This window comes from Mastigoproctus giganteus, chromosome 11 (genome assembly GCF_048544385.1).
Source record: "Mastigoproctus giganteus isolate SK-2022 chromosome 11, ASM4854438v1, whole genome shotgun sequence".
NCBI classification, from domain to species: domain Eukaryota; kingdom Metazoa; phylum Arthropoda; class Arachnida; order Uropygi; family Thelyphonidae; genus Mastigoproctus; species Mastigoproctus giganteus.
The window spans coordinates 117,861,061-117,879,398 of record NC_143585.1 but is presented as its reverse complement, the minus strand read 5'-3'; the positions used below and the strand labels follow the sequence as shown (position 1 = coordinate 117,879,398).

The 18,338-nt window shown below is 36.0% G+C and overlaps 1 protein-coding gene across 2 annotated transcripts in view; it reads left to right on the top strand.

Annotated features, from left to right (window-relative positions):
* Rpn10 (regulatory particle non-ATPase 10) overlaps window positions 1-17,677 on the top strand; it is a 267,771-nt gene extending 250,094 nt beyond the window's left edge. For both annotated transcript variants that reach the window (XM_090385019.1, XM_090385020.1), the window contains 2 exons: window positions 5,558-5,622; window positions 17,363-17,677. In XM_090385019.1, the coding sequence (XP_090241145.1) occupies window positions 5,558-5,622; window positions 17,363-17,560 (263 nt within the window). In that variant the 3' untranslated portion in view covers window positions 17,561-17,677. The remainder of the gene's footprint in view (window positions 1-5,557; window positions 5,623-17,362) is intronic.
* Window positions 17,678-18,338: the final 661 nt, after the last annotated feature.

Sequence of the window (18,338 nt, the reverse complement as noted above, 5' to 3'; positions counted from 1 at the left end):
TCGACAAAGAGACAATATTTCCGAAGTTGTTTACTGCTGCCCTTGAGGAAGCTTTCAGAAGATTAGACTGATTGCAGAACGGAGTCAATGTGAATGGAGAGTACCTAAACCATTTACAATTTGCAGATGACATTGTGGTCATAACCCACGATCCCAAAGAATTAGAGGCTTATGACCACAGAGGAAAATCTTAATCAGTTATGCAGAGTTGGTAAGGATTTTGGACTAAAGGTGAATATGGCTAAAACAAAAGTAATGAACAAGTATGCCACACAAAGGGATATAAATAATTGAAGGAGCAGTAATTGAAAAGGTGACAAGTCATTAGCTGTAATAATGATAAATGGCTGAAGTCAAGAGAAGAATAAATTTTGGATGGATAGCATTCAGGAAATATAGTCCCATACTGAGGAGCAATATCTCAATTTATCTGAAACGTAAAATAATGAACCAATGTATAACACCAAAAGAATGGAAGAGAAGCTGAGAACTACACAACGAAGAATGGAACAAATTATATTGGGAATCAGACTGTTAGATAAGAAGAGGAACGCGTGGATTAGGCAGCAAACTCAAGTAAATCAAAACTAAAGAACTAAAATGGTCTTGTGCAGGACACAGTATGAAGACAAGATGACAAATGGACTAAGAAAATAACTGAATGGTACTCAAGAGGAGCTAGAAGAAAACCTGGAAGAGAACAGCGGAGATGGACAGATAATTCATGAGTTTGTGGGTAGCAAATGGATGGCCATTGTACAAAACAGAAGGAACTGGAAAGTTGCTGGAGAGGCCTTCAATGATCCTGCAGTGGATTGAAAATGGCTGATGATGATGATAGCAGCAAGACTTTTGTGGATTTATTGGATAATTCTTTTCTGCATCAGCATGTTAGAGAGGTAAGAAGAGAAAGCAATATTCTTGATCTAATTAATAGCAGCGACCCTTTCTGCATTAAGAATCTGCAAATAAAAGGCTCACTAAGTGGCAGTGTGGGATTTACAAAAAAATGCAACTAGTGTCAAAGGCTGGGGAAAGAGCTTTTGCTTTTGTAAAGATGACTACAGTGCTCTTAAATAGTTTTTAAATTTTATGCAGTGGGACCATCTGATGAAATTACTAATTCTAGGTGGAAAGCATTCCGGGTCTTAGTTGTAGAAGCTAATAGGCTTTGTATACAAACTGAGAAATACTGTTTAAGGCTTGGACATAAATGTATGTCAGATAAACTCATGATACTTGTGGCAGAGAAGAAAAAAGTATGGGATTGCATATAAATTATCAGGTAATACAGATGCCTACAGTAGATATAAACTAGTCTAATAAAGTCACTGAGGTGATTAGGTAACTTAAGGCAGGTTACTCTGGGAAAGAATGCAATGATAAGTAGCAAAAACTTCTATACTTAGGTAAACATGAGAAGGAAGGGAATGAATCATATTGGTCCACTAGATATGAATGGTTTGGCTGTTGATGATTCTGGTCAGGTTGCTGACAAACTAAATAAGTATTTTCACACTTGAACAATTTTTTAGGGATAGGGATAGATACCAAAAGTGCATTAATTTCGACAAGGAGCTGAATGATACTGTAATGCCTGAGAGGCAAGCTCAGGAGAAATTGTTGAAGTTAAACATAAAAGAAGTCTCTGAAGTGCATGGGATCTTTCCAGTTATATTGACAGAGGCAGCAAAAAAAAAAAAAAAAAAAAGCAAATCTTTAGGCATAATTACAAGAGCATCTTTGGATTCAGAGGCAAACCCTATGGAGTGGTGTAGTGCAAATGTATCCCCAAATCACAAAGTGGGGTCAGAGGGGTGACATGAGTAATTAAAGACCTGTTAGCTTGACTTCTGTTCCAGGGAACATAATATCTATGTTCAACTTGATATGGCAAATCGTTGCCTTGTTGTTCCCATTTTCCAAATTCGCCGGACTGGGTGTTCTCAACTTTCAGATATATCTCTCTCTCATGATAGATAGTGCATCTTCGTTCCATGTTTTTCTAGGGTGTCCTCGTCTTCTCTTGCCTTGTGGTGGTGTTCACTCATAAATTCTTTTAGGCCATCTCCCTTCATTCATGGGAGATGATGTCCAAACCATTTTAATCTCCTCTTTTCTATTTGTTCTATAATATCTTTCTCTGCGTGCATATGTCTTATTTCCTCTTTTGTAATCCTCTCTATCCTAGAAACTCCAGCACTCCGATGCAGTTGGTTCATCTCTAAGGCCCAAGGCTTCTTTTTTGTCCCACTCTTTCAATGTCCACACCTCACAGTCATAGCAAAGTACCGATTCCACTAATGGCTGTCCGATATGTTTTTTAGTTTTAAGGGAGATATTGTTGTCCCAGCAGATAGTATTGAAGGCACTAAGAATCTTCCTACTTTGATGAATTCGTATGTCAAGTGAAAAAGTCAAAAGTTTTTAGATGGATAATTGTGTAACTTCCAATTCATCTGGATGTTCTGCTGTGCTGAGGTATTCTGTTTTTGCAAAATTGATATTGAGGCCCCCATTGATTATATGTTAGATGCAGTTTCTTTAACATGTATTCTAAATCATAAGCTTCTTGAGCAGTGATGACGTGATAATCAGCCAAATTAAGATTCCAAAGATATCTATCATTAATTGGTACTCCCATTCCACAACTTCTTTTCCATTTTTGTAAGGCACATTCCCAGAAAACATTAAACAATAGAAGTAGAAAACTAAATCCTTGTCTTCTCAGCCCCTTTGTTTGATAGATTGGCTGAAGTACCTTTGCTGGGTTAGAAAGAGCATTCGCAACTTTAATATATGCCACGTTATTGGCATATAATTCCCTTATCTGTACTACAAGCTCTGGATCAATTGACATATTCTGAAGATCTTTCCATAATTCCTTTCTTGGCACAGAGTCATAAGCCTTTTCTAAATCAGTGAAGGCATAGTAGGTATCTTGATTCTTTGCTTTCCTTTTCTCCACTAGTTGTTGCAGAATAAACAAATTGACTACACATAAGTGAACTGATTAAATCCACTTTGTTCTTTGCTTATCTTTTGCCTCCTCTCATAATTTTAGCTGAAGTACCTTAGAGCAATGCTTCTCAAATTATGTGATGAAGGACCCATTTCTTTTATTTTAAATCCGTCGCAGACCGGTACTTTTGTAAAATACAACTTGCGGACTGGTAACGGATGAATTTTCAAAGACCTGTAGTGTCCACGACCAATTTCTAATGCGTTAACAAACATTCTCAGACTAGCACCAGTCTGTGGCCCACACTTTGCGTAGCACTGCCTTAGAGTACAGCCTAAACATAGTGCAGTTTACACTTAAGCCTCTATAGTTCCCAAGATCCTGCTTATTTCCTTTTTTATATATGGATCAAATATAGCTTACTTTCCATTCTTATTTTTTTTTCTCAGCTGTACACATTTGTTAATCAGCTGTGCTATCAGATCAATTAGACTTGGTGGTCCATATTTACATGGAGATGTTTTGTTCATTAGTTTTGCATAGTCAAGTACTTGGGGTTTCGTAATTTCAATCTTCCCTTTATCTACTAGTTGAGGGGTAGCAATGTTCTGATATTTGAGATCGCCTTTCCTTTAGGAGGTTACTATAATGATTTTCCCATATTGGCATATCTACAAAGTTTTTGTTCAATTGAGATTAAGCCTCATATACCTTCAGTAATATTGTTGATAAATATACAAAACAACAATGGGCCCAACACAGAATCCTGGGGTACTCCACTAATAAGATTAGTCCATGAAGAGCAATATCCATTGATTACTATCACTCTGTCTTCTCCCACTCGACCATCCTTTTATCCATTGTAGCAACTTGCCCTTATTGCCATACTGTTCCAATTTGTACAGTAGGCTTCCATGTGCAACAGTATCAAAAACTTTCCTGAAATCCAAGTATATGATATCAAAATTGTTTCCATCCAGTTCCTTTGTGGCCAAATCATAATATCCAATCGAATTGGTCAGACAAGACTTCCCCTAAACAAACCCATGCTGTGTCTGAATTATTACTGTAGTCTTGTCTAGACGATCCTGCAATTATTCTTTATGCAGTGATCCATTATTTCTCTAGAACAGAAGTTAAAAAGGTCTGTAATTACCCATGTCACCCTTTGATCTCCCTTTGTGATTGGGGATACATTTCCACATCTCCAGTCCGTGGCGACCACCCCCGAGTCCAAGGATGCTCTCATGATTATGGCTAAGGGTTTGCTTACTTCCTTTGCTGCCTCCTTTAATATAACTGGATAGATCCCAGGTGTCTTTCTTATGTTTAACTTCAACAATTACTCCTCCACTTTATGCTCAGTTATTACAAAATCATTTAGCCCCCTGTTAGAGCTTAATAAGCTTCTCACTCCACTTCCCTATAGAATTTCTCATGTGTGAATGTAGATGCAAAATAATCATTCAGTTTGTCTGCTAACTGAGCAGGATCATCAACAATTGAATCATCAATATCAAGTGGACCAACCTGATCATCCCCTTCCTTCTAGAGTTTATATAAGTAAAGAAGTCTTTGCTATTTTTACTTTGCATAATTTTCCAAAGATTTCTCTTAATCTGCCTTTGCTTGCCTAACCTCCTTTGTGACTTGATTACAGACTCTTATATCTGCCATGGGTTTCTGTGTTTCCTGATAATTTATAAGGGCCTGCTTACTTCCTTTGCTGCCTCCTTTAATATAACTAGATAAATCTCATCCACCCAGGTGTCTTCCTTATGTTTAACTTCAACAACATCTTCACAAAAGGAAAAACCCTTTCCTGTACCCCTGATGGGGTTAAAGGGAAGTGAGAGCTACCAAGTCTGCTACAGTATCTTTCTTGAAACAATCAATCAATTTCTGACAATCCAGACAGAAATTCACAGAAAATGTTAGGTAAGCTAATGTTTAAAGCGTACTGTACTGCAAAACAATCTTATGGCTGTATTTTAATGTAAAATGTGTAATTTGTTAGTGAAATTTATTTTCTAGTATAGTGTGGGTATAAAAAAAAAAAAATGCCTTTTTTGATAAATCTCTTGTTTTCCTCTCTCCTACAAATACTTGATCTCCAGCTTTTCAAAAGTTGTCAGCTATGCTGTAGCTGTATCTTAATGTGTTGTCACTAATAAATTCAAGTTTTAAATTCAAATCTAAACTGAATTTTTGTGCTGCTCTTGCCATTAAAATTTACAAAATGTTTTCTGAAAGTTATGTTAGCATTTACCTTAATTTTTTTTCCATCAGTGTATTGCTGCAAAATTATTCTTATCTCATTATTAGATGCTCTGAAATTTCTGTTAAATTTGCGCTCAATTTTTTCCTGCTTTTGTATTATATGTAAAGTCACTACTCTACTCTTAAATAACCTTGTATAAGGAGTAGTCACATAGTCACTTTTCTTAAAAAGTTGTATGTAATGTAATGCTCTTCAAGAAACATTGTTTTAGACTACATAAATTATAATTAGAGTATGATAGTTGATGTATATAATATTATCATCCAAAACATTTAATCCAAAACTTTTTTTTTTTTTTTTTTGTAAATTAATAGAAGAAAGTAACCAGAAAGAAGAAGAACTCACACCTATGGATACTGATGAAAAATCTCAGAAGAAGGTAAGATTTTTAAAATTTGAGAATTTCTCAGTCAATCAAATACGTCTGCAATAATTTCCCAATTTATGAGGTTTCGGTCTTATGAGAATTTTCAATACCATAAATTTGATTTTCAGATTTTGATCAACTTTCACAACTTTATAAAAAAAGCCACCTTTAGAGAGTAAAATTGACAAGAACAAAATAATTTTAATTTTCAGTAGTCATAAATTCAGTAACATTGAGACTCTGCCCTCAAAATTTACGCTGCTGGCTTTACTGATTGATGATCTTTCTGACCAGTGATTGAAAACCATAGGATTGAATCATTCTGGTTTGGAAACGGTGAAGACATTTTTGGGCTTTCTTCTATGACTGAATTAGGCAGCCACCAACAAAGGTAGCTCACAAAAATATCCAGTTTTTCATCTGTCAAATTGGAAGAAAAAATTGAAAAATTAGGGTGGTTTTCCCTTTAAGTGGATTAAAACTCAATTATGCATATTTGAGTAATGAAGCAGTGAATGCGTTAAAAGGCTTTTGAGACAAACACTAGAAAAATTCATAGATCATCATTTGCTATGGGAGATTACACAATGTTCTAATAAAGCAGTGAAGTAGTGTTATAACTCCTTTTGGGAAACTTTTCTTTTCATTACATCTTAAGACTTAGTGTATACCTAAGCATTCTGGCATAACATTTATATGTAACATAAAACGACTACCAAAGTGTGGAGAGTTCTACTGTGTCATTTGCCACTGTTGAAGTTATGTTGTGCTCTTGTCTACACGTTTTTTTTTTTTTTTTTTTTTTTTACCTTCAGTGAAACATCGAAGTATGTTCTTCAATATCCATGTGGATGTTTTTTTTTTGCCAGTTTTCGGTCCAATGCTATTCTTTTAAGGGGAAATATTGTAGTATTAATAGTGAAAAATAATGCAAGAAAGCAAGCTTATAGAGCATCACTCACAAAAAAACAAAACAAAAACCATTCCCACATCACCTGTTCATATCCTTTAATAGTTTATGTAGTTCTGCCTTGAATTTATTAAAACTACCTACTTCCACAACACCATATGGAAGTTTCTTCCAACAGTTAACTACCCAGTAGTTGAAGGCAAGTTTCGCATGTCTGTCCCTGCAGCCATCCTTCCTCACTTTCCCTTTCTGCCCTCTCATTTGTAGTCAGAGCAAGAGGAAGGATACTATGAGCATTGCGCTTACTAAATCCAAAGCCTAAAATGTCTCAATCAAATGTCCTTGTAGGTGTCTAGTTGCCAAATTCTGCAATTTGCAGAACTGAAACCTTTCTTGGTAAGAGCACCCTTTTGTTTCTCCTCACTAATCTCATTGCTCTTCCCTGCACTCATTCCAGCAGATCCACATCCTTGATAAAATGAGTCTTCCAGACCTGTATGCAGTAATCCAGATGTATCCTACCATTGCCTTATACAATGGGATAATCACCTCCTCCTCCCTGCTGACAAAATTCTTGTGTACCCTCGACAAACCCCATGCTATCCTAGTAGTTGGTCTGCACTGCTCAGACAACTTCATGTCTGGCTGTATAATTATTCCCAGGTCTTTTTCATTCTCAATTATCCTGTGTGTGTGTGGTACCAAACAGTATGTTATTCTAGGATTACTGTTGCCCATGTGCAGTACACCTTTCATTTCTCAATGTTCAGTTTCACTTTCTACTCCTCAGTCAGGCTGCTAATTTTTTTTACACCTTACAGTAATATACCCTGATTACTGTCATTAACCATATGCCAACCATAATATCATAAGCCTTTTCATAACCCAAATTTATTAAGCCTGATATTACTTTGTCGGTATCATTAATTATAGAAAATAGCATTGGTACCAGCATTGAACCCCTGTGAACTCTACTAATCACAGTATTCCAATGAGAGCAGTGTCCAAACTGCTCTGTGTTCTCTTAGTTAACTATCCCTTTATGCATAGCAGTAACTTAACCTCCAATTTGTACAGCAGTCTTTTATGTGCCACAGTATTAAAAGCTTTTCTGAAATCTAAGTATAGTATATCAGAATTATTTTTTCTATCCATTTCTTTTGTTATTGCATCATATCCTTTCAGATTGGTCAGACAAGATTGCCCTTTAACAAATACATCCTGTGACTGGATTATAACTGTAATCCCGTCTAGATGGTCCTGCATTATTTCTTTATCAAGTGACTGCTATTTTCCCTGGAACAGAAGTCAAGATCTTTAACCTTAACAGGTCTTTAATTACTCATGCCACCCATTGATCTCCCTTTGTGAATTGGGGATACATTTTAAACATTTCCAGTCCATAGGGTTCTCCCCCAAATCCAAGGATGCTCCTGTTATTATGGCTAAAAGTCTGGATAGATCCCATTTATTCCAGGTACTTCTTTTGTGTTTAGATTCAATTTCTCCTGAACTTTCCTCTCAGTCATCACAATATCATTTAGCTCCCTGTTAGAATTTGATAAACTTCTGACATTCCTACTCCTAAAAAATTCCTTGTGTGAATGCAGATGCAAAATATATATTCAGTTTGCTAAAATTCTGAGCAGGCTCATCAACAGTTAAACCATTCATATCTAGTAGACCAATGTGATATATCCTCTTACTTCTAGTGTTTCAAAGGAATCAGGGGAAATTAGCAAGCATTAGCATTAGTAGAGGCATTTGATGCAAGAAAGCAAGCTTATGCAGCATCGGCGAAAAAAAAAAAAAAAAAAAAAACCCCACTTCCACTTCACCGCTCTGGTCGTTCGAAATACCTGTCCACCTGAGCCTTAAACTTATTTAGGCTATCAACTTCCATGACAAGGGATGGAAGTCTGTTCCACCAACCAACCACCCGCTGGCTAAAGGCAAATTTCCGCACATCTATTCTACGTCTGTCTTTCCTCAATTTGAATTTATGCCCTCTCAGGTGATTATTCTGAGCAAGAGGAAGAATCCCATCAGCATTGAGCATGCTCAAACCATTTATACACCTCTATCAGATCACCTAGTGGTGCCTAGTCTCCAGACACTGTAATTTGCAAAACTTAAGCCTTTCTTCGTAAGAGCACCCCTTTGTTCCATTCACTAATCTTGTTGCCCTTCTCTGTACTCGTTCCAGCAGCTCTACATCCTTCTTGAAATGAGCCCTCCAGACCTGTATACAGTACTCTAGATGTGGCCTGACCATTGCCTTATACAAGGGAATAATCACCTCCTTATCCCTGCTAGAAAAATTCCTGTATATCATTGACAATACACCATGAGCTGCTCTTGCAGCCCGTCTGCACTGCCCAGAGAACTTCATATCTGCCTGCACAACCACCCCTAGGTCCCTTTCATTCTCTACCACTGTCAATGTAGTACCACAGAATTGATACGTTGCTCTGGGGTTGCTGTTTCCCATATGTAGTACTTTACATTTGTCAATGTTAAACTTCATTTGCCACCTCTCAGCCCATCTGCTCAACCTTTCCAGATCCTGTTGCAGCAGCATAGTGTCTATAGTGTCCTTGACAGCCCTGCCAACCTTTGTATCGTCTGCAAACTTGGACATTAAGCTTGATGTACCATCATCAATATCATTTATAAATACAGAAAAGAATAATGGACCCAACACTGAACCCTGAGGGAGTCCACTAATAAAATTAGTCCACGATGAGCAGTGTCCATTGATTACCACTCTTTGTCTTCTCCCCCTCAACCACCCCTTTATCCATAGCAGCAATTTACCTCCAATGCCACACTGCTCCAATTTGTGCAGCAGTCTTCAATGTGCAACAGTATCAAAAGCCTTTCTTAGATCCAAGTATATAATATCAAAGTTATTTGCTGCATCCAGTTCTTTTGTGACTGCATCATAGTATCCAATCAAATTGGTCAGGCAAGACTTCCCCGTAACAAAACCATGCTGTCTCCGAGCTATAACTGAAGTCTTGTCTAGATGACCCTGCAGTGCTTCTTTAACCAGTGCCTCCATTAATTTTCCTGGAACAGAAGTTAAACTCACAGGTCTATAATTACTTGTGTCAGCCTTTGATCCTCCTTTGTGAATTGGGGTCACATTTGCACATCTCCAGTCTGTGAGTACCTCCCCTGAGTCCAAGGAAGCTCTCATAATTATGGCTAAGGATTTGCTTACTTCCTTTGCTGCCTCCTTTAATATAACTGGATAGATCCCATCCACCCCAGATGCCTTTCTTGTGTTTATCTTCAACAATTTCTCCTCCACTTTACTCTCAGTTATTACAAGGTTCTCTAGCTTACTGCCCGAGTTGAATACACCTCTGGCATTCCCCTCGCTGAATAACTCCTCATGTGTGAATGTCGATGCAAAAATATTCATTTAGTTTGTTAGCTACCTGAGCAGGATCATCAACAGTTGACCCATCGATATCAAGTGGACGAAGCTGATTCATCCCCTTCCTTCTAGAGTTTACATAAGTAAAGAACTCTTTGCTGTTTTTCTTTGCATCCCTTGCCAAAGATTTCTCGTAATCTGCCTTTACCTGCCTAACCTCCTTTGTAACTTGGTTACAGATCAACTTGTATCTATCATAGGCTTCTGTGTCACGTGTTAATTTGTATGTATCCCATGCATTTTTCTTCTCTGCCATATGTCTCATTAGTTCATCTGACATCCATTTAGGCTTAAACCTTGAACAATATTTCTTAGTTGGTATGTAAAGCCTAGTAGCTTCCAAGATAAGTTCTTTGAATGCTTCCCATTTTTGAATTTGCTGTTGGTAACATCATCAGTTGGCCCCACTGTATAGAATTTAAATACTGTCTCAGTCCATCGTAGTCGCCTGTACGAAAGCAATAACCCTTCCCTTTACCCCTAATGGTAGTTACCTCTTTGAGTAAATCCCAGTTCAGCACACTGTGATCACTGCCCCCTAGTGGTTCATTTATCTGCAGATTCTTAATGCATGAAGAATCACTACTGATAATCAAATCAAGAGTATTACTCTCTCTAGTTGCCTCCCAAACATGCTGATGTAGAAAACAATCATCCAATAAATTCACAAAAGCCTTGCTAGTGTGTGAGTGACTAGCCCCCAAATTCCAGTTAATATCTGGGAAATTAAAATCCCCCATTATAAGACTCTCTGATTTACTGGCCCACTCTATTTCCATGTACAGTTTCTTATTATACTCATCAGAGTCAGTAGGCCTATAGCACACTCCTACTCTCAATTTTGATCTCCCAATGCTTATGTCACACCAAACTGACTCGACACTGCACTGTCCAGCGATGTCGACTGGCTTCACTTCCTTGGATTTTGTGTTTTTTACTAATAGCATAACCCCTTCTCCCTTCTTATCCTGTCTATCCTTTCTGTAGACGTTGTACTCCCCAAATTGCAGTTCTGCATTCCTTATATCTGTGTGACACCACGTCTCTGAAATCCCAACAATATCTGCCTTTGATGTTTTGAGCAATACCTCAAATTCATCAAATTTATTTATTAAACTCCTAGCATTGGTGTACACGCAAGTATACATGCACCTGTTTCTATTCTTAGCTACCCTAACACAACCCATGTGTTTACTTGTACCGCAATGACATCCTGCATCTTCGTTTTCAGGCTTCTGCTCATTCCAATAGAAGCAGTGCAAGAATCTCTTTTACCTCTGCCAGTGGCTACTGTTAATCTATTAGTTTTTGTCTCCCCCCAAGCTAGCAGTTTTCCGCCCCACATAACACTGCCTCGATAGCATCAGCAAATATTCTTGCACCCTTTCTATTTAAGTGTATCTCATCCCTGTAGAAGCAGGGATGGGATACACTTAAATAGGAGTAGGAATGCCTTTGAAACACTTTACTTTGCATTCTTTGTAGAGATTTTTTTGTAATCGACCTTAGCTTGTCTAATCTCTTTTGTGGTTTAATTGTAAGGTAGTTTCCAACAAATTTAGGCTTCTGCATCACCCGATAATTTATTTGCATCCCTTGTATTTTGTTCTTTGCCATGAGTCTTCTCAGTTCATCTCAAGTGTCAAATTCAGAAGAACTGATTGTGAAAAATATAAGAATTAGTCCATAGTTTTTTCCTCTTCTTATTTTTCAAAACCTTTAACTATAAATAGTTAAATAATTAAAATGGAGTGTATTGGAACATCAGTGCATTTGAACTAATTGCAAAGGCATTGCTGTTTTGGGGAAACTCTAGGTGCTATGGCTCAAAAGATGAAATATTATTTTATGGTAATGTGTTAATTTTATTAACCCATTACTATATAGTAAAAAATATATAGAAATAAATTAATGTAGCATAAATCTCATACTGATTGCAGCAATTACAATGTCATTAAAATAACAATCAGCACCTTCTCAATGTAAAAATTGCATTGAGAAGGTGTATTTAGAATGATTTAAAGAAAAATGCTCTGTTAAAACTTATAGATTGTTTAAATTTAGGTCTAATCAAAATGTCATAGTGACACTTTATTCTAATTATGACCACATGCAATAAAGCATTAGTCTGATGGTGCTATTTTTATAAAAATATAGGTTTCAAATTGGTTTTCATTCTCTCTCTCTCCATTTATATTTCTCCCATTTTTCTTATTGATCCTTATTAACCCATCAGCAGTGGTAGGTCATTTGACAGGTCACCCTTGAAAATGATGTTCCCACAATCTGTAATTAAAAATCTGAAATTTTTCTGGCTTCCTAAGTACAGTCAAATGCCTGCTGCAGTAGTTTCTGAGGTATGTGGTGTTTTTTTTTTTTTTTTTTTTTTTTTGTGTGGTCTCATACAGAAATTGTGTGAGAGAGAACCTGTCAGGTGCCCTTCCACCATTTTTGCTATTGAAGTAGAAGCCCTCCCGATGTGATCGGGAACAGTAGCTGGTTGGGCAGTCAAAAAAGTCAAGGAAGCATTAAAAGGTATACATATGTATGTACCTTAAGCATTTTATTTTCACTTATAATATATCACATACATTCATTTACATAAGATCAGAAATTTTTATATTTTTAGATGATCATATGTGATGTTTTACAGCATTGTCTCCACTTTTTTTATAAACATCACATCGCTGACACATCGTTGTTCAGTGTAATGTAAAGCTGTGTCCGTGTGAGAAATTTTTTGGTTCTGGATTTAATCCAATCTCATCTTTTTCATATTTAGATCCACATGTTTACATCATGGAACACATGATTTCTCTGTCATCCATAATTTGATTTTCCAATAAATCATCATTGATTTATTGGAAAACATTTGTTGTCGGAAACATTGTATATCTTCTTGCAGTAAATAACCTTTGGAACATTCAATTTGTGTGAAATCAGTTAATAAACTGTGTTCTTCACGATCTTCTTTGTAGGTTACAGATATTCACCTCCATTTTATGCTATATCTATTGAATTAAATAAATATTTGTATATTCTCAGGCAAATGTAATATTAAATCATCTCTGATGGCGTTAATCTGTTCTGACCAGTAATTTTGTCTGTTTTTAAATATGTAAATGTATTTTTTAAATTAAAAAAAAAATATATATATATATATGTATATTTTACCGGTTAATCAGGACAGCCATTTATCTGGGACAAATCTTAAAGAACATAACCTAATCGAGAAAATAGCCAGGGTTTTCTCTGCTTAATTGGGACAACGTGCTGTTTAATCGGGGCAGGAGACTGCAGCACTTGAGATTACTATGATTGTCTCCAACCATACCACATGGTCTGGTTGGATTTCTGGGGGTCATAACCATAAAACAATAAAAACAATTAGCAGTTTCCAGTTTATTGGGCTTTTCTGTTAGTGCAATCTATTATAAACAGATAGTAAACTCAATTTTATTGAATTTGTGATAATACTTACAGCTGGAATTCTGTGGGTTTTTACATTATTATGGTGAAATGTGTTAATCTTCAATCATATAAAAAACATAAATAAATTTTCAGAATCTTCTCTTCATTCCTGTTTTTTAAGCTTCGTAACTTGTTACTTCATTCTCACTTGCGCCTATTGTGTTAGTTGCAATTTGTGCGGGCTGTGTTCTTTGTTATTGATTGCTTATCTTTTTTACTGTTTTAAATTTTAACCCTTCCCCCAAAGTATCGGTGAACAGAAATATCATCTGGATAGTATGCACATATTAAAGTATGTATTAATTAAGCTATGCACATAAGTGTAAATTTATTTTTATTTTGCTAACCTGTGGAAAATATTCAGATTTTCATGTATCGTTCATTTTTTAATTGGTAAAGTAATAAAGTGTAAATTTGTGCTTAATATATCTTTACTTTTATAGCCTGTGGATAATCCTCCTATTTTCGCTTATTAGAATCACAGTTTAATAGAATTAAAATTCAATTCACAAACAAGATCACAATGACCGGCGCTTACTACGTATCGTATAGTGAACGTACTTGACTATGGTGGGTCCATCGTAACATGATTTGATCGTACAGAGAATCAATCGTAAAGCATGGTCCACTGTATTTTAACTATTTACATAAAACTTCGTATAATTGGGGCAACTGCTTAATTGGCCCAAAATGCACTAGTCCCGATGTGTCCTAAATAACTGGAATTGTCTGTGTGTATGTGCGTGTGTGTGTGTATATATATATATATTTAAAAATGCTCTGTTTTTTACCTTTTATTTAAAAAAATTAATTCTAGTAAAAATTAAAAATAAACATTTCTAGGCATAAAACATAAAGAAGTTGTTAGTGTCTCTCTTTACTCCATTACTTTGTATCTACAGTCAAAGCTATGGTGAAGGTAAAGAAAGCCTGCACGAGAAGCATGCAAAAGTTCATTGAAATTTACCAGTAAAAGTACTTTGCCGTAATGGCATTTGTATTGTTGCTCGCTTGATAAACAGACGGTGGGTGTTATCGGTCAGGAGTAGAAATTGAATCCCACGGGAGACTGAAACCCTCCCAAAGTGGAGGGGGGTAACCTGACCTTTAGAATCACTGGTGGATTAGTAGATAAATTGTTTATTAAGAAAAAAAAAAAAAAAGGCAAAGAAAGCCCACACGACAAGCATGGAAAACTTCGAAAAAGTTTACAAGTGAAACTACATTACAAAAATTTTTTACGACGCCAGAACTTCCAATATGACTGCTTGTGATTTAATTAGTTATTCTAAAGAAAAAAAAGGTCAGGTTACCCCCCACTTTGGGAGGGTTTCAAGCTCCTGTGGGATTCAACTTCTACTCTAGACTGATAACACCCACCGTCTTTTTACCAAAACAAGCAACAATACAAATGCTGTTATGGCAAAGTACTGTTACCGGTAAATTTCATCGAACTTTTGCATGCTTCTCGTGCAGGCTTTCTTTACCTTAGCCAACACTATATATAATAACTGCTTTAGCTTAGTGTAGTATTGTCAATTCATCAATTAAATTTATTAACCTTATTAATTTTCATTGTTAATTAATTAAGTTGTATTTAAATAAAATCATGCCCCAGACTAGAGCAGCAAAGCAACGTGCACAAAGTAGCCAATGCATTAGAGCCTAAAAAAATGTGCAATTTGTGAAATGTTTTCAGACTTTCTGGAACAGGACATGACCTAGCCCAATGGGGATGTCTTGTGTGTGCTAGGTGCAGAGTGTGTCAAGAAATTAGTCACCAACTTAGCGTGTGAATGGGTGTCTATGAGAGTTTGAAGAGTGGGGTAGGGTGAATGCCATCGAAGGAATTAAAATGGGTGGCATCAAACTCTAGCTGCCTAAGTCAGTTCCTTTGCTGCCTCAATTATTATAACGATAGATCCCATCCACCTCAGGTGCCTTTCTTATGTTTAACTACAATAATTTCTCCACCACTTTGCTGCTCTCAGTTATTACAAAATCATTTAGCTCACTGTTACAGTTTGATAAGCTTCTTGCCTCCACTTCTCTACAGAACTCCTCATGTGTAAATCTAGATGCAAAATACTCATTCAGTTTGTCAGCTACCTGAGCAGAATCATCAACAATTGAATCATCGATATCAAGTGGACCAATCTGATTCATCCTCTTCTTTCTAGAGTTTACATAAGTAAAGAAGTCTTTGCATCCTTTGCCAGAGATTTCTCATAATCAGCCTTCGCTTGCTTAACCTCCTTTGTGACTTGATCACAGACTAGCTCGTATCTACTATAGGTTTCTGTGTTTCCTGATACTTTATATGCATCCCATGCATTTTTCTTCACTGCCACATCTCAACAGTTCATCTGACATCTATTTAGGCCTAAACCTTGAACAGAATTTCTTTGTTGGAACAAAAATAATAGTAGCTTCCAAGATTATTTCCTTGAATGCTTCCCATTTAGAATTTACTGTTGGTAATGTCATCAGTTGGTCCCACTGTATAGAATTTAAAAACTGTCTTAAGACCACTGTAGTCAACTCTATGAAAGAAAAAACCCTTCCTTTTACCCCTGATGGTAGTTACATCTTTAAGTAAATCCCACATCAGTACACTGTAATCACTGCCACCAAGTGGTTCCTTTATCTGCAGATTTTTAATGCATGCATACTCACTGCTGATAACCAGATGAAGAGTATTATTCCCCCTGATGCCTCTCGAGATATAATTCTGTAGAAAATAATCATCCAATAAATCCACAGAGGTCTTGCTAGTGTGTGAAATGCCAACCCACAATTTTCAGTCAATATCTGGGAAGTTAAAATTTCTAAGGCTTCTGATCATGGTTGGCATTAGGGTATTCTAAAGAAGCTTCCATCTTATGGATTGCTGAGTGAGTTTTATATGCTATCAAGCATGCCCTATAAAATATCCTGTTTCTCATATAATCTGAACCATATGCTGATTCACAAAATGCACTGTAAGCCTCGATTAACTCTGAATCTTGTGGTTAAAGCTGAATTGAACATGGGGAATGTGAAAATACATGTTCACCCACCATCCTTTATTAAAACACATATGAATTAAACTGAAGAAGCAAAATATTTATCTTTTGCTGGATTCCAGGCCATAGTGGAATAGTAACCCTTGGTGCCAACTATCTGGATTTACAATGGAGAATCTTTGCTTTTTACTCAACTTAAACTTTCTTCATTTTTTTGAAAAACTCAATTCAATTTTCCCATGTCCCCTTCTTTTTCGGTTTAATGGAATAAATAATCTACTAAACCTTATGCATGAATGTGGTGTACAATAGATAACTTGTTCAGAATTTCCCTAGAACAAATATGGCTACTGACTGCAGTACTCAACAGTCATACTCTAGTTAGGAAGTTTGCATTATAAAGAGTTGCTGCAGATCAAAAAGAGAGTTATGAATGAAATATATAAGCCTATATTATATATAATATTTCTGCAATGTAGAGATTGTATATTATACCAGCTAAGGCTGTGTGATTTATTTTCTGAAAAAGGTGCAACTACCACATTCTGCCAGCCTCCGTAGCCGAGTGGTCAGGAGCACGAGTGAAATAGCACACGCTCTTTGAGTAGACCGGTAATCAAGCCTTTGAGTGCTAAATATGGTCGATCTGCCAACCCGCACTGGACCAGCGTAGCAGATTACGGTCCATTTTCCCTAAACATAAATTGCTGAGGCGGCGTCCGTCCTGCAGTCAGTTGATAATGGCCGCAGTTTACCTTTTTTACTTATCACATTCCAAAGATTTGGGACTTTCACCTTTATTGAGAAATCTACAATCGGTGTTTATTTCTCTTGCACCACCTCTTATGCATTTTCTTTAAGATATGTTGTGTTTATTTTATTCAGTGTATTTTGATATAATTCATCATATGTATATTATAGGAGGAAGATGAAGATTATACTGAAGTAATGGAAGATCCTGAATTTCTGCAAAGTGTGTTGCAGAACTTACCTGGTGTAGATCCTCAGAGTGAAGCTATTCGTAATGCCATGGGTAATTTAGCAAACATAGAATCAACACCTAAAGGAAAGAAAGAAGAAAAGAAAGAAGAAAAGAAAGATAAAGATAAAAAATCCTAGTGTGTCTGTTCAAACTTCTTTTAGAATTGCAGAAGTAACATTTCAAATTTCAGTCTTTACAGTCAGTTAAATTACCTTTGAATAATGACATGTAGCATCTTACAAGATGTGCTTTAGTTGCTGTGTAGAGGAATTCATTCCTTATTTCATTTTCAAGAAATGATAAAAATATTAAGATGGGAAATTTGTTGCTGTTGTGCTACACAATTCTTTTACACTAATTGCAAGTTAACAAATAAGTTAAATATATATATATTTGTCATAAGTTAAATATATATATATTTAACTTATTTATACATTATTGCATTTTAAAATTACTGTACTACCTGGAAGCATCAAATTTGTAGTGACCCCAACCAACCTGCTAGTTATATATAAACCTAGCCCTGGTATGGATAGCCTTATATATAAATATATAACATAGATGTATATAAAAACAACAAAATTAATGTAAATTTCTCTAAAAGTCTAACTTCTTTAATTTTACATTAATTTTGTTGTTTTTATATGTATCTGTTATATATTTATATATAAGGCTATCCATACCAGGGCTAGATTTGTATATAACTAGTGGGTTGGTTGGGGCCAATACAAACTTGATGCTCCCAAGTAGTACCATAATTTTAAGAAGTAATAATGGATAAATAAGTTAAGTACATACATAACCCATGCACGTATAATGTCTAATTGTCACTGTACAATAGCATTAATGTAGGAGATAATACTCTCATTTATGCTATTTAAAAATTTAATATTTAAATCTAATTGTCATTAGACA